Source organism: Ruditapes philippinarum, unplaced genomic scaffold (genome assembly GCF_026571515.1).
Source record: "Ruditapes philippinarum isolate M1 unplaced genomic scaffold, ASM2657151v2 ctg2785_1_1_1_1, whole genome shotgun sequence".
NCBI classification, from domain to species: Eukaryota; Metazoa; Mollusca; class Bivalvia; order Venerida; family Veneridae; genus Ruditapes; species Ruditapes philippinarum.
The window spans coordinates 22713-40608 of NW_026863245.1; the positions used below are offsets into that span (position 1 = coordinate 22713).

The 17896-nt window shown below is 33.1% G+C and overlaps 1 protein-coding gene across 1 annotated transcript; it reads right to left on the bottom strand.

Annotated features, from left to right (window-relative positions):
* Positions 1–2831: 2831 nt before the first annotated feature.
* Positions 2832–17112, bottom strand: LOC132721574 (cytochrome P450 4F1-like). The gene is made up of 11 exons (XM_060705895.1): positions 16918–17112; positions 13552–13708; positions 8801–8982; positions 8254–8378; positions 7576–7638; positions 7036–7159; positions 5898–6027; positions 5471–5600; positions 4995–5276; positions 4325–4390; positions 2832–3927 (listed from the first exon to the last, which is right to left on the bottom strand). Exons 1-11 carry the CDS (start codon positions 17077–17079, stop codon positions 3822–3824), a joined length of 1527 nt encoding a protein of 508 aa, XP_060561878.1. The 5' UTR covers positions 17080–17112; the 3' UTR covers positions 2832–3821.
* Between the last annotated feature and the right edge of the window lie 784 nt (positions 17113–17896).

Here is a 17896-nt window from a genome sequence, read left to right on the forward strand (position 1 = left end):
ACGACATATGCTTTTATTTGCGTTAATCGTTAAGTATGTATGTAATATTTCTTACTTTTATGAAAATATTACATACTTAGCGATTAACGCACATAAAAGCATATGTCGTGCTTTGAGGGTACCTATGTGTTCAAAAATGAGAGGGTACATGTGATATAAAAATTCAAATGAAGAGAGGTAGCCCGTGCTGCTGCAAAACCGAAAGTAGGGTGTTTTTATGAATTTTACATTTATTTTTAACAATATATTGCCATTTGTCCGGAGATAATATGTATATGAACATATTAAATATGTATGATGCATAAATAATCAAGCCACAGGTTCATTTCAGCCCGAAAAATACGTCGACATGTCGATTTTTTGTAGCTTATTGTGAAGTTGCAGTACATGAAAATCGGGCACATGACAAATCAGCACATAAATAAAACATTCTAGTGTTCCGGGGTATAAATCTTTTCTTCGTGTCATACCTCATTCTTTATTACAATGAAATTTTACTGGATTGTTATCCATCGCTGGTTTGTTTTTAGCAGAGATGTTCAAAGAGGGCACCGTTTGAGCAGATTTCGCAAAGAGGGTACCGATATGGATATGCACCGTGGGTATGTTTCCGAGACATTTTTAAAACAAGAATCTCATTTGCAATACCTCACAACAACGGAATTTCACATTAGTTATTTTTGTTCACTAAGTAATTTACTTTTTTAGTTTATATGTAGTTAATTAATAAAATTGTCAATAATTAAGTGTTTTTGAAGGCCTTCGTCACAACACTATTTTGAACGAAACGGTTATCTTCAAATAACTGTAAAATATAAGATAATAATTTAATTATCTGCTTTTTAATAACATTTATGATAAAACTCTGAATATAAAAATACGAAAATCTTAGGATAAATGAAATGATATTTTGTGTATTTGTAATAGTTACATCCTTCATTTGCCGTTACTGTCATTATATTCAATTTGACATTTGGTGTCATTTAGTTTGTCTAATGGACTTATTTTACTTTTAAAATAGCAGTTTAATTAATATATATAACATACTTTTAGTTAAAGTAAGAAGCTTAAAGAACGCACACAACAAAACTAAAATGTTGCATGCAGGATCGGTTTGATTGACCTTGATCATTGATGGTAGTGTTGAATGCAATCTTCCGTCCATACCACCTAGCACAAGCTTATTAAGCAGAACCAATATTTGAAGAAGGCTATAATTATTTGATACAAATTTGTGGGGTTTTTATCTATAAATCATCTAAGAGAATTAGAGAAATAGCGTACCACACAAAGCTTTGTAAAATAAATGACGTCTATGATATATCTTGATAATGAATACAAACAGTGTCGTACAAAAACTGTCTGCAAAAGAAGTATGCCCGTATTGGTAAAGTTAAACGTATATTAAATGTAAATGCATCGTTTGCAAATATTATATAATATATAGGTCAATAAAAATTAGACAAACGCAGTGCATCTGTACTAAATCAATTTGTCTGCTGTAAGGTAAAATATGTTTTTCTTAAACTGGTTTAAAATAGTAAAAAGGCCCACAGGAGCACATCGAATTCCGCTAGAGGTGTTACTTTTGAATTCTTACAGAACCTTACATGGCTGCTTACTTGATTTCATTAAGTATTTTTCTTATACCTGCACACCAACTTTTATAAATCATACATAACGAAGCAAAGCACGGAGGCTGATAAAGGTTCCAAATCCTTTGAGGGCATCTCGTAATGTCAACATATGAACGCATGTTAAAACGTTTGACCAAGTTGAATCCTTCAATAACATATAAGCCGTATAATCTCGATGATAGTACAAAACCCGCACTACGGAAGCTATGCTGAATAATTCCAGTGCATTTATGTTGTACCACTATACATTTTGCGTGCAGAACTTTTAACATATTTAAAAAGATCATTACATAACAGGAATAGTTCCTAGTTAACTAACCAGTAATTAAAATTTTCTGCGAACGTACAGACTACTAATTAAACACGTTTTTTGAATAAGCGAAAAAAGGGAATAGTAGACTGAACTGTTACGGAGAAATTGCACAGCAGACGACCAAACCAGCGAGCCCCGGATTACTAATCCGATGATCTTCCCATTGAACTAAGTGGGTTGATTATCTCTATTAGTTTTTCTTTACTTATTGGTTACTATAATGATGTGAGCTCCACTGAGGTCAGAAAGCCTAAAAAATCATATGGAAATACTCACATAGATAACGATGAAACACTACATTGGGGATAATTGAATAATATACTCAGACAAAAATTGAATACTTTTTTGTGTCCGATTTCAGAGTTGCAACGCTTTTAGAGGTTTGCCCATTGCGTAATAAAAATGAATATATTGCAACAACTGGATAAGGAAATCATCTTAAAGTTTGCACCGAGACCTATATCAAATGCTACTCATAACTCGGAAAAATATTTCCAGTCCCGTCATGTCAAAAAAAAACTTAGTTGAGTCCCTTTATTAGTAAATACAATTCAAGATTGCTAATTGAGAATAATTTGTATGTACGTACGTTTGTTACCTTAACTAAGGCCTGTGTAATGTAATATTAACCTATTTTCATGTACTTATGCTATGCCACCCTCTAACAGTATTGTTCTGCTTTAGATTATCGTGCAGAATCTTTCACAATGGGGAATATCTTTATGCATAAACCAATTACACCATAAATACCATAACATATTATGACTCCACATTCATGAATAATAACATGTTTATAAATTAACAAAATACGAAATGAGTACTTAAGGATATATCTACAATGCATTGTATTTCATTTATGAATAAATAAAAACAACATTGAATCAGTTTTGCACTCATTATAAATTCTATGTATTTTATTTTAATGTATACATAAAAACAAAAATAATACAATTCTTGTACAATCTTTATACCCTGCACTACATAATCTTAACATTGAATAGTGTTGCATATTTTAAAAAGCCATGCAACTTTTTTTTAACATACTCAGTATTGACATAATATATTCATATTGTACATTTTTAAACAAAATACCAACTCTTATATGTACGCCACACTACATATTATTTTACAATGTATATTGTATTATGTTATATATACGGTGGCATAGGGGAACATCAAAATATTTTATCTATCATGTGCACACGCAATAGCTACTACGTGCGCACGCGATCGCCCCTACCTTGGTCAATCATTACGTGCGCACGTAAAAGCTATCGCATGCGCACGTAATAGCTTGTACGTGCGCACTTAGTAGCTATCGCGTATGCACGTGGTAGCTTTCGCGTGCGCACGTGGTTGATAAAATATTTCTGATGGCCCCTTTTTGCCACCGTATACATATCATATAAAGAATACTAAATTTAAAACTTATCATCTTTTATATTCTATGCAATCATGAAAATTGAAGTATAGTGTTAACAATTAATTAACATTTTGTCGTTGAACTGGTGATAAAAATATAATTAACTTTGATTAAACTTATTACCAATTAGCATTCAGTTAATATAATGCTAAAACAGTAATATTTGTGTTATTTGTTTGTTATAATATACAAATATAGGTATCAAATGATATTAAGTAGTTAAGTATATATATAAGTTTATTGAATATAAAAAAGCATCTTTAACCGCAAATTTGATTTCAACACACATCTTGCAACAGATTAAATCATTTTCTTTTCTTTTTTTCAACATTTCACAGACTTTCACAGCAAATTATACAAAAAAGAAAACAATTTTCTTTTCGTGTATTTTCGTTTAACAACCAATAATCTTTCTACATGTTCTAAATACAGCAAATTAACGGCATGCTTAGGAACGTCGTTTGTCAACGAACATGTACATTCCATTTTCTGTTCTCATTACCGCCGCTTGATTCTTCCTAACTTCGTGACTTGTATCCAGACGAAATGTAAAACTGAAACAAACATATAGTTGTCAACTTAATCTATTTTTTTTAATTGAAACATAGTTCTTTCACTGGTTGGTTCATTACAAATACACTCATGTTTTTGTGTACAACCTATTATGTTTTTGTGTACAACTTATTACAAAGTGAAACTTGTACTGTTATATCAATAAAAACGTGTTGTTTACAGCTGACTTTACATATGCATTGTTAATCACATATCCTTACATATTACGTGACGTCATTTGCAGTACAGTATGCAAACAAAGCGTATAATTATTTCGTATAGCTTTATTTAAAGGCTCGCATTTTTTTCAATCCTTTCAATATTAGTAATAAATCATAAGATACTCATTCATTCAATATCCTCTTGATATGCATGAGAAGTCTTCTTAAAGTTACTTACTGTTTTAGGAGTTTTGACAGAACCACCTTAAGTTCGTTCATTGCAAAGTTCTGACCAATGCAGTTCCTAGAATAACAGAAACAAATATTTGTGTATTATAAAAAGGAGCTCGTGAAATGATTCAATTTACATAAATATACGTAATGCTTTTTTTATTATTTCTATTTCCGGTCAAAATTGCTCTGACTTTCTTTAATTCACCATTGTATTTTAGCTTTTACTCTATATTTCGTAAACCAATGCCACTTTATTGTATAAAGAAAGCGTCTAAAGTCTGATTAGCTTGGGTAACTTGTGTAGCAGGATGAAACAAACATAATTTTACTACCAAAATTAACCTGGTTTGTTACTCACGCCTTTTTTTCTAAATCTCATATATGATGAGGTCAAAGATATCAAATGCAGTTTTATCATGAAATGGCAATCATTGAAATAATCGTAAGACAAATGAGTTAGTCTCTTAAGAATCAAGTCTTGAATCAAGACATAAGAAGCGAACTTTCTGAAAATGGGGTTACTATCAATTTAATACATGTAGTATTATGAGACTATGTACATTTTCAAGCGAAGCACTGGAAAAGATAATATATAAAATTCACTCTACTTTATGTGCAACAACTGTATGCGGTTTATCATAGAATTATTTCAGCTACGGACATGCTTTACCTACCTAGGTCCAGCTGAAAATGGCACGAACTGGAAATTTTCCATTGTGTCAATATTTTCTTTTGAGAATCTGCCTGGTTTGAACTCCATATGATCAGATCCCCATATATGCTCCATGTGATTCAATGCCCAAATGTTGATTTGAACCAGTGTCCCTTTAGGTGCAACACGGTCACCAAGATCAAAGTCGTTTTCTATATCACGACCAACAATCGGTACCGGTGCATGAAGACGCATTCCTTCTTTAATACACATCGTGAGATACTCAAATTTACTCAAATCTGACCTACAATATATTTCATATTTGTAAAATCTTCGGGCAGAGATACAAATCAAACGCGATATTTCAAGAATGTTAAGAGTAGATGTCGTACCATCAGTCAACCATTCTTGCACATATTTCAACGAGGAATTTATATGTCAAAATTAAAGAAAAAACACCAATACACCTAACTTCTTTGTTACTACCAATTAACTTACCATTCAATATCGTCGCTGTCTCTGTCTCTTAAAAGTTCGTCTATTTCTTTTTGACATTTTCGTTGACATTCGGCATTTTCCGCAAGGGAAAAAAGTATCCACGAAATGGCACTGGCGGTGGTGTCATGACCTTTGAACGTTTAAAGAATTATATGAGAATTTCACAGGTTTTATCAAAAATCTTTAACCTATGGAGTCACACGAAATTTTTCGCACAATGTTTACTACTGCATAATAAATTTGATAATCTGTCTTTCAAGTATATTTAACTCCTGCTATATAACATAGCTTTAAATTGTAAAAGGGTGTGTCCTTAGTCGGACAAGTTGCATGATTGTATATACTATATAATTATATGGGTAGATTATTAAACGCAGTGAGCAACTCAGTGTTCTATTATACCCCTATTTTATTTCAATAGACTTACCTTCAAATAAGAACGTATCAACTTCATTCCTAACTTCTAAGCGTGTTAGCTTGTTGCCAACTTCGTCCTTTGCCTTCAAGAGAATGTCAAGGAAGTCAACATACCGACGCTTGTCGGGCTTTCCTGTTTCCTGAAAATAGTTGTTTCGTGTGCTGTACAATATTTCATTTTGGGTACGCCTGAATATCTTGTATTAATCAACAATTAATTTACATTACATTTACAATTTACATACAAGAGATAAAACGTTTGGTCAGTGACCTAAATACATTAGATAACAGATATGTGTTCAGGAGACAGCACTATGGACTAATAAAATTATAGAAGCGGTAAAGAAAAATAAAACTATGAAAAACAATTAAGTATACAATTGTAATAACTTTATTGCTTGTTCAGTGTCAAGGTTAGGATAAGATTCAAATGATTATAACTTTTTCACAACATATTGCATAAACATCAATGACAGTGAAACATAAAAATATCAACAGAAATGTCTATGTTGAAAAAGACAACAAATTGTAGTCTGAAGTAAATCCCTTGTGTAAAAATGAGAATGTTAGAGTCTGTTAAATGTTAAATTATTTTAGGCCAATTTTTAAGCTCTAAATGGAAGAACTATTAAAATTATGAACTTTAAATTGTCTTGCATGATGTGGGTGATAATATTTGGAGTTTAGTGAAAATTCCGTAACAAATAAATAAGTGATAGTTAAAAGAATTAAAAAGCCAAACCATTTAAACTGAAGCTAATTCTGGAATAATTTTATGAACAAACTGTAATTAAAATTTGGGCGCGGACAACGGAGTAAGACTGCTCTCCATTTTACAATGGGTATAGCTGAGCTAAGATTGTATATGAAGTAGTTGAGGAACGGGATAAATCTATGCTAGTATTTTATGTCTTGGAAAGTCACTTAGAAAGTGTCTCATGTACAACATGTAAGATATGCACGACAGTTCGCAGGTAAACCTTGACAAGAAAGTGTTAAGCCAAATCTAAAACAAACACTAACGCAGTTGCCGCGAGGAATAGTACAGCGTTAAACTGGTATGCTAAACGTAAAGTCTGGTGTATATTTACATGTATCTCAATTTAGTTTAAACAACAAACATCTTATTGCCATGTGGAAAAACTTACCAGTTCAAGTTGACGCTTATCAATAATTTCTTCTGACACGGTATGCACAAATTCACAATCCTTTTTATACTGTCGGCTGGCTTTAGTTAGATTCCAAAAAAAGTCAACCAACAAAATTGGATTTCTGTTTGAAAAGATACTATATTTAAAATGATAAATATCATCAATGTACCAATAATTTCAGATTTCTAAACCTATACATTTCACTTATTACTACTATACACTGTTATAATATTATATTTACAATTCTGCTCAATTACAATTTTATTTTGACATTACTGAGTCTAAGATACATGATCGCAAGGTTCTTTACACTTCTGGTAATTGTTAAGTTATATATTTTTTTAATATGAAGGTCAATACGCATATTAACATAATACATGTTTTCAACGAGTTATAACATGATTATACTTGCTTCAAGGTAAACAAACACCATCAAACTGGAGCATTGAAAAAAAACATGTTTTCGAACGTAATCAAATTGTTCTTCTTGTCTTGCTTATCATAATGATGAAATCATGGATTAAGAAAAAAACTTACAGAAATCTTTCGGAGAGCCTACAAGTTAAACGATTCACTGCTTTAACGTACTCATTTGTCTCTCTGAAAGTTAAAAATTTCTCACTTCATAAAGAAAACCCAAAATATTATTACCGCTCCGGTGACATATTTTGTTTTTTTTAAACGATTTTTGACAATAAGCGTATACAAAATAAGAAAATCCGCAAAGGTACATTGCAGATTGGCTTTCATATCGTGGCTGATTTGTGCAATTCGTGTTTTCGCCCCGCGACCTACGAAAAGTCGATAATTAACAAGTTAAAATGGCGGGGGCGCGGAGCGAAAAGTCGCTATTTAATCATTAGCGGGGTCGCAGGGCGAACACACGAATGGCACAAATCAGCCACGATACTTTCATCATGTTTTAAAGACGTAAACGTAACAAATGGATACTCAAGTTTTATATTTGAAGATATTATGGGACTTAAGAATAAATATAAATTAAGTCAAACAAAACCAAATGGTATATGTCGATACTCATTCGCCTTGTTTTCGATATACAATTTGATCAAGCGAATTAATCTTGTATATAGCTCCCAGAATCAGTGCTTAAATTATCTTTTATTGTTTGTTTTTTCAATGCTATGTTAATTTTAGAATGTATGAATTATTACTTAAATACTTTTTAAGAAATTAAAATATTAAACGGTCATATACCCTGCGGTTTGCACATTTTTCGTGTATGAAAATGCACATCTCAGCATGCTGTCCAGCGTACATAAACATACTTCGTTGAATACCTCAAATCTTTTGCCTTCTTCCGCCTTTTTTGTCAACTTTTCCTGAAATTGTCGTGAACTTTTTATTTGTCCAGTTTTTTAACATTGTGTTTAATGATTTAACAAAATCAAATGCTAAATACAACATTTATAGACAATTTGCTTATGCACGCTTGTGATAATAATTTTTACACAGCTTTGCATTTTAACCCTTATAACTCAATTATTTTAAAACTCTATTATTTTAAACAGACTTCAAAAACCATTTATTTTTATAGGAATGGATGAATGGCAAACAATACTGACCATGATCAGACAGTATGAATGCGCAGGCCGGCTGATACTTTTCCGACGTGAGGGGGAGGGGGTAGTTTTACATATGTATCAAGTCTACAAGCAGTAAGTGACAAAACGACTGTTGACAAATTAGTGGAACATAAAAATGGGTCAAAATAACTTGTTTCAAAAACAATTCCAGAATTTACCACAAGTATATCCGCCGATTCGTTGAACACCTGCACGTAAGGCATCAGTATCTCGAAATGGAAGGCAGGGGTTAGCAGACGTCTGTTTCGTGCCCATTTTTCTCCATTGGCCACAAGCAAACCTTCGCCTAGCCATGGCAACAAGAGGCGATATAAACCGACAAACCCTCTCGATTTTGGCTCTGTAATCCGAAATAAAAACTATATTATACTTTTATCTTTATAACAAATATAGCCAGAGGTGAAAACAGAATAAAATATATCACAAGAAAGGTTAATATATAATCAATATACCAGTGTAAGATATTTTTTCAAATATTTGAAGAACGGCGAGATAAAACATTTACGTCTCAGTTAGTTATATATATTTCTACATTACACAATGCTAATTAAGAAATAAGTAAATAAGTATCAACAATTTTCCTTGACAAAAGTCATAATGTCTCTGTAATTTGAACCCATTAGTCGACTCTTATGATCATGCAGGCATAAACGATGACTGCAATCCTGATGCCTCAACTCCTACACGTAACCCCTCAATCACAAGGGGTGAGAGTCTATATATTTTTTGAAAATATAGATCATTTTAATAGTCATTGACCAAATATTGATAACAAGAAACATGGCAATGCCATGAAACCAGGTTTTCAATTATCACCATTGTAGATAAATATGTTGTATTTGAAATACAAATACAAGCAACAAACAATGTAACTATGTGCAATGTAAAACATGAATAATGTAGGAGGAATTGCCACTGAAGAAGTGTTCACTATAATATTATGTATAAGGAAAAAAACAAAGGGCCATAATTAGGTCAAAAACTATCCAATCACAAAACCCGGACAATATGTGCCAGGGTGCTTGATGACAAAGCTTCTGTGAAAGTTTGAACAAAATCCGTTGAGAAATGTAGGACAAGTTCAGCACAGAAGAATTTGTTCACTATAAATTATATTGATAATTCTGTATAATGAAAACAAGTTACAAAGTAGACATGAAATAATATATCATATCTTTTTTAAATTACCTCCAAAGATGATATGACCTTTGACTGCCAAATCAAGTTAAAATCATGTAAACAGGATTTTCAATGTTAATGTCACTGTGACCTTGACCTTGGAGCAAGCCATGCGGAACATGCGTTCTGCACGTCATCTTGATGTGGTAAACATTTGTCTGAAGTTTCATCAAAATTCTTCAAAGGGTTGAAGAGTTACAGAGCGGACAGGATTTTCAATGTTAATGAAATCATGTAAACAGGATTTTCAATGTTAATGTCACTGTGACCTTGACCTTGGAGCCAGCCATGCGGAACATGCGTTCTGCACGTCATCTTGATGTGGTAAACATTTGTCTGAAGTTTCATCAAAATTCTTCAAAGGGTTGAAGAGTTACAGAGCGGACAGGATTTTCAATGTTAATGTCACTGTGACCTTGACCTTGGAGCCAGCCATGCGGAACATGCGTTCTGCACGTCATCTTGATGTGGTAAACATTTGTCTGAAGTTTCATCAAAATTCTTCAAAGGGTTGAAGAGTTACAGAGCGGACAGGATTTTCAATGTTAATGTCACTGTGACCTTGACCTTGGAGCCAGCCATGCGGAACATGCGTTCTGCACGTCATCTTGATGTGGTAAACATTTGTCTGAAGTTTCATCAAAATTCTTCAAAGGGTTGAAGAGTTACAGAGCGGACAGGATTTTCAATGTTAATGAAATCATGTAAACAGGATTTTCAATGTTAATGTCACTGTGACCTTGACCTTGGAGCCAGCCATGCGGAACATGCGTTCTGCACGTCATCTTGATGTGGTAAACATTTGTCTGAAGTTTCATCAAAATTCTTCAAAGGGTTGAAGAGTTACAGAGCGGACAGGATTTTCAATGTTAATGTCACTGTGACCTTGACCTTGGAGCCAGCCATGCGGAACATGCGTTCTGCACGTCATCTTGATGTGGTAAACATTTGTCTGAAGTTTCATCAAAATTCTTCAAAGGGTTGAAGAGTTACAGAGCGGACACAATTTCGTTTGACGCCCATCCGCCCATCCGCCCATCTGCCCATCCGCCCATCCGCCCGCCATACCCCAATCTAATAACCAGGATTTTCAAAATTGAAAACCTGGTTAATAAAAAATAGTATAAAATGTAACACTTGCCTAAATATCAAAAGACTGTCCCACTCTTTTTATAAATTTAACATTAACAATACATTCCGAACTAGATTATTAAATTGAAAGCAATTATGGCAAAATTTAAGTTATTTTGACATTGACCTGTACACCCAAACCTTGGATGGGCATAATGTCTCGCATCATACAACATTATAAAATACATATACATGTTCGCCCTTTCTATTGAAATGAAAGTTTGTTCATTTCTGGGGCATAATGTGCCTTTACATAAGCCAAGTACCCAGTCCTGATCTAATCAGTGTATTGTTACATTACTGTACATGACCACCACATGTATTGGCGGAAACGGAACAATAGGCTGGCGAAATCTTAACTGTAATTTGACGCGATGAAAATTCACATGACTAGCATGAAATCATGAAATATATACATATTATCAGGCCAATTTCCTAATAAATATATTTTTCTTTCTCCTCTTTTATTGTGAGTAATAATTAACAAAAGTTCAAACCTATATATGCTTAACCTGCACAAGTTTCATTCATAAATAATATGTTACCTTTACGCTGAATCCACAAATTTCTCCTATCGCTAATAATAAATTAACATAAAAACTGGACGATATTGCATACATTTGTAACAGCATAAAATACCTAACCATTGGTGAAGTAATACAAATGTTTACCCCAAATTAGGATACATGTTTTACCAAAATTTGGAAAACTGTATAAATTAAGCCCGCATCCCGCAAACCGCAGTTTCGGATAGCGGAGTTCAGTATTTTTCTTCTTATTTCAGGTAAGCTAAAGTTCTTCTTAAAAATGTATAAATCTGTTCATATTGTTCGTTAGTTTTGTGTATTCATAATTTCTTAAAAATATATAGAGCACATTTTAAATAGTTATAATTTATTTAAAAATATTCTGCTAAGGAACTTTTATTTTTATTTACAAACGGTACTTACAATTTATTTGAAAAGAATATTTACTTTACATATTTGTTTTACATTACGATCTATGCTATATTGTTAAGTATTTCTATACATAAAGCAAATTTCAAATAGTTATAGTTTATTTAAAAATATTATGCTAATAATCTTTATTTTATTCGATATTTACAATTTATTTCAAAAAATTGTGCTATATTATAAAGTATTAATATGTTCATGAATTGCAGTTTTGTACCATATAATAATATAATTTAAAAATAAAGTTTGGAATAGCTGAGTTCAGTAGTTTTCTTCTTATTTCAGAATATATGTCAGTCTTCTCTAAAAATTATATTTTCCAAGTTATTCCCCAGGTCGTTTGTGTATTAAACTCAAATAAAAAAACCAGCTCAATAATTTAAAAAGCAATGTTATCAAACTAAAAACAAAAGTAACACCAAGGCGGCCTAATAATATCTTTTGATATACAATATTGTTTACACTGGTAAATGTATAATCTTTAAATAATTTAATACAAATTTGTCATTTGTTCCGATATTAACAGTGATATGTAGTTATATGGCCTACTTAACTATGACAATAATTTTTACAAGGCTCTACAAATGAAATTACCACTAACACTACATAATATGCGTGGAAACAAGATTTTGTAAAAGTTTGAGTCGGGTATGTACATGTACCATCGGCTCTATTTCGCCGGTTAATCGGGTCCATTTTGATAACCCATGTGTCCCATCTGCTAAAGTCAATAATTGTAAATTGGTAGAAAAGAACAGGTTTTAACTTTTACAAATTACTTATTGAATAAGTTCGATAACTGGTTTCATTCGGATGAATGTGTTTGAGTTCTTAAAATTTAGTAGAGAAAGTATATTTGAGTCGCGTCACGACAAAACCAACATAATGGGTTTGCGACCAGCATGGATCCAGACCAGCCTGCGCATCCGCGCAGTCTGATCAGGATCCATGCTGTTCGCTATCAGTTTCTCTATTTGTTATAGGGTTTGAAAGCGAACAGCATGGATCTTGATCAGACTGCGCGGATGCGCAGGCTGGTCTGGATCCATGCTGGTCACAAACTCATTATGTTGGTTTTGTCGTGACACGGCTCATTTGTTGATCAATCCTTACTGCTGGCACAGCAACAGCAATGGCATCAACGTCTAACAACCTATACGTTGGTTACTGCACTAAAATGTTCTGGTAGAGACGAGTTCGAAAGTTACTTATCGAACACACTCTGTAGTTAAATAAATAAACTCCTATATCTTTATACAATGTCATCAGCGCTAGTGGTGCTGGCGTTAAGTCCATGGGGAATTCGGAGTGCCACCAACCCACTCATACACGCATCTTTATGGCTGGGGAGAAGATCATATAGTGCTTTGTTTTGTCTTTAAGAACTGTCAGACACTTCTTTTTTCACCAAATGACATTGCTATTCATTAAAGGAGTAAACTTTGTAAACATGGTATATTTTCAGTGTGGCAAAGAATTCGGCGAAAAGTATATGTGCGTAATGAGGGTCCGAGTACCAGGGCCCAAAATCACTTACCATTTAGGCTTCAAGACTGAGACAATTACTAATAGAATAAATTTACTGTTTGGATTAACAAGCATTAATATAATCTGAGCGGAATCAAAATCTAATTAACAATACTAACCGTTACTTTTGCATATTATGCTCATTATCCTTGGACTGCATGCTATAACGAGTGGTTTCTTAAACATGCCCCATAACAAAACGTAGCCTTGTTCCTTTCCGTATTTATTACAAATGTCAAGGAAATACTGCATTCGATCATGTCCATCTTTAGGGAACTGAAAAATGACGACAATACAGAATTTTAGACGGAAAGTCTTCATAAGGACTCATCGGCACTTACTTAGTACAATCATGTAATAATGTCGGAACTAAAATTCAGAACTAGAATTACAAACATTCTTGGGATGACATAATTATTTACGCTTCTTGAAATATATTCAATCTGGAAAAGATTTATCTATCATTGAATGTAAAATTAAGGAATTAAAAATAAAACGTTAGAATTTTCTAGAAGGTCACTTTTAAAAAAATTAATATTGGCAGGATCCAAGGTAGTCTCTCCGGCCAGGTTGTCAGTTATCAACTTGTATTTTCCAACAGACACCGGTAAACCAAACCATCGAATACTGCTACCATGCGGGATCATATTCATTGGTCATTAAGGCGCTTCCTATTACGCCCTTTAATAGCTCTTCACTCTTGTGCCAGATCCAAAATAAAACTGATTCTGTCTCATGTGCAATGGCTAATATGGTTCATGTTGCGCACATGTACGCCCGCAAACTTTATCACATTTGGAAGCCAGCTTCCCTGGAAAGAACCAAAACCATACAAAACCTCATTCCTTACATGTAGGCAGCTATATTTTCCAGTTTCTGCTCGCAATTCTTTTACATTCTATCTTCCCATAGAAGATAGGTTTAAGTAATATAACTTGCTAGGTAATAGATGACCATAAACCAATGACAGATTTAAGTTTGGTCATAATATTGTCTTTTGGGAACTTCAGCTTATTATTGCTCAGCGCCCACAGGCGCGGAGCTATTTGTGTTTACTATTTTTTTTGTCCATGGGCCCGGATTTGATCAATAAATCCCTTCGATTTACAGCTTAAAGTAAATCCGCATTCAAGAACTCCTTTCGATTTCTATATTGGTTTCCCCGTCGGTGATTCGCAGCATGTCATATTAATGAATGAGAACCGGAAAGCAGTTCTGCTGTACATGAATTCGAAAGCTATAAATAGTTATAAATGTTCTGATTTTTGACACTTAGTTATAAATTTGTTATTTCCCTTATTTGTAGTACATGAAATTATAATTTGTTACATTTTGAATTACATTTACACACAGCATATCAAGTATACTATTAGTGATTGAATTTGTCAATATAAAGAAGATTTCAGGTATAAGACTTTAACAATTTTGCTTTTGATAATTATTCTTAATTTATATTTATGAAATTAAATGTTTAATAATAACATGTTGATATATTGGTTGCTTTGAAATAATTAAACTTGAGTATATAAGGTTACATTTCATTAGCGTCATTGGTATAGCATGCCACGTTGTGAAAAAGTATGACTGGTGACAAATTCGGGGTCCGTACTCAAAGCGAAAGCTGCATTTTGTGGCCTTACGAGAGGATGGATCCTCATTAAGCATAGGCTATAGATAGATATCATGATATTAAAACAACTCTGCAGTTTGAACATGAAGTGTCATGTTTTTTATGAATGGTTTTAAAGCAATTCAACAAAAAATATATATTGATCTTCCAATAAATTAACGATAGTTTTTTTTTTATATATTACCAATGTCAAATAGCTTTCATATCTTTGACTCGCACTAACATGATGTTAGAGAATTTCCTCATACCTGCCTAAAATTCAGGTAACAGTCTTCAATTATATTGATAAATACTGTATCACCATGTAACGCGTGTATAACAAACAAAAAAAATCCTGAATTTGGTCTTTTATAATTTATCCCATTTTTTCATTCCAGAGTGTGTTCTACTTTCAGTATTGAAAGAAACCATTTTTTTTTAATTTGACATGAAAAAAAATGCATGTAATATTACTATATTATAATATTAGTCCCTTTTGTTACTATTTGTATATTTGTTACAATAATAATAATAAAAAAACAGACTTTGATATTTTTATCATCTTATGTTACTGACTACAGAACACAGTACAGTCATGTCACATAACATTTACAAGTCTTGTAAGTCTTGTTTGTATTCAATGGAATTACTTTCCTTACCAGGTAGGCATCAGTGAAAGCATTTTTTATATTAAATATCTTTCCCCTCTTTTTAATTATGGACAATGCATAAGATAAGTATAATTATGCAAAAAAATGGTTTACAAAACATTCGGAAAAAATCTACAATAGTACTTAATCTGAATATAGCATGACCTGTGCGTAGGAACAATTTGGTAAGGTATCTGTAATGAGCACATTTTTTGCGCGGAGCTTCTCAATTGCTGCATTGCAGCAACATTTGTACTTGTTATCTCTTTCATGTTCATAGGCCTACGTGATCATTACCAAGTCCATTCTGTTGTGTAAGCGTTGAATATGATGTTTATCTATAGCTTCGATAACAGGAGATTAAAAGACTAGCAGTGAAATTACTTAGTCATCGATAAAATAACACAATATGTTTGTCGTCTGCTCCAGTAAAATATATACATGTGCAATGCACTATATTTTTCACTGTTTGCACAGTTACAAATAACACGTTTGAAACGTTAACCTACATATTCCTCGTTCAAAACATGATATGCGATGGCAGCTCGATCATTAGTAGGGTAGACTAGTGCGCATGTGTGTAAATGCATGATCAAGAGTTTTGAGACTTCAACAAATGAGCCGCGTCACGACAAAACCAACGTAATGCGTTTGCGACCAGCATGGATCCAGACCAGCCTGCGCATCCGCGCAGTCTGATCAGGATCCATGCTGTTCGCTTACCAACCCTTAGTATTACAAGTAGAGAAACTGATAGCGAACAGCATGGATCCTGATCAGACTGCGCGGATGCGCAGGCTGGTCTGGAGCCATGCTGGTCGCAAACGCACTATGTTGGTTTTGTCATGACGCGGCTCAAATATCGACTATCGAAATAGATAGTTTCACCGTGTACTGTTTCTACAACACATCATTATTAGTTGTGTTTAAGATGTTTTTAAATTGATGCCATTTTAAGAGATTTTTTCTACAAATATCGACTACAGAATAGTGTATCTATAAACAATTAAGTCTAAATACGGTACTAGATCAACCTACATGGTCCATATAATGATTTTAAAACATGTAAATTATGCTCCCTTTAAAATCAATGGTCAATCAGTATCTTGAACTCCGATAGCAGCTAACCTGAGAAACCTCTGCTCCCCTTGTTTATATAAAACCAGATCAACCTTCATCCGCCCCTGACTGCGAAAAGACGGTAAATAAAATCTTACGTAACTTACGTGCACAAGACTGCCAAAAAGCCAGTGACATTTCTCTGGACCTTTTGCTCCCTTGAATATAGCTGTTATTCTCCTCACATGCAATAAAAATAACACAATGCGATATATAACCGCAGATACCAACAAAAACAAAATAGTTTTAAGTATCAGTGAGACTTCCATTTTTTAAACCCACTGCCCTGTAGGATGTACACGGTCAAATGATACGCTGTGATGATCTTTCAACAATAGTGCTCGCTCTCACAAGTGCTCGTCCAGTATATATAAAAAAAAATAAATTAAAAAAAAAAACCCAACTATTTTGGGTCGAGTGTAAGAAAAAAAAATTGATTTTTTTCCTATATACCATTACTACTCGTTTTAATTTTTTTTCTTACACTCAACCCAAAATAAATAGTTGTTTTGATGTTGTTTTTTTTTTGTTTTTTTTTTTAATTTCAATTATTTTTATATGGGCACCAAGACTGGACGAGCACTTGTGCTCGCTCTATAAAAATTTATTCATATCGATCATATCTATATTTTAAAGCACTATGCGTTCATTGATTAAAAATGAGCCTAGTACATGTATTTTAAAATTGAGAAAAACGTTGTTTGTCTTTTTTTTTAATTTATCTGTAAAATTATTTTTATTACTATTTGCACAGAAAATTAGCTACGACATGGAGTTAGATATTGTTATATTGTGTTGTGTTATATTGTATCGTTTAACGTTTTCCTAGGGAGGGTGTCGGGAAATAATTGTACTAAATAGATGGTCGGATGAACAGGCGTTATGTAGTCTATAAAGAAAACAAAATACATATTGAAGAGGACCCCCTATGCCTTATGCCTGGAGTTGTATTCGTATCCACCACCGTCTACGTTGGGTTTTAAATTATTTATATCTCTTTTTGTCAATTCTTTAATATACATCTAATTACAAGGAAATGGCTGTTTTCTATAAGTAATCAAAAATACGATTCGATGCCGCCGTTAG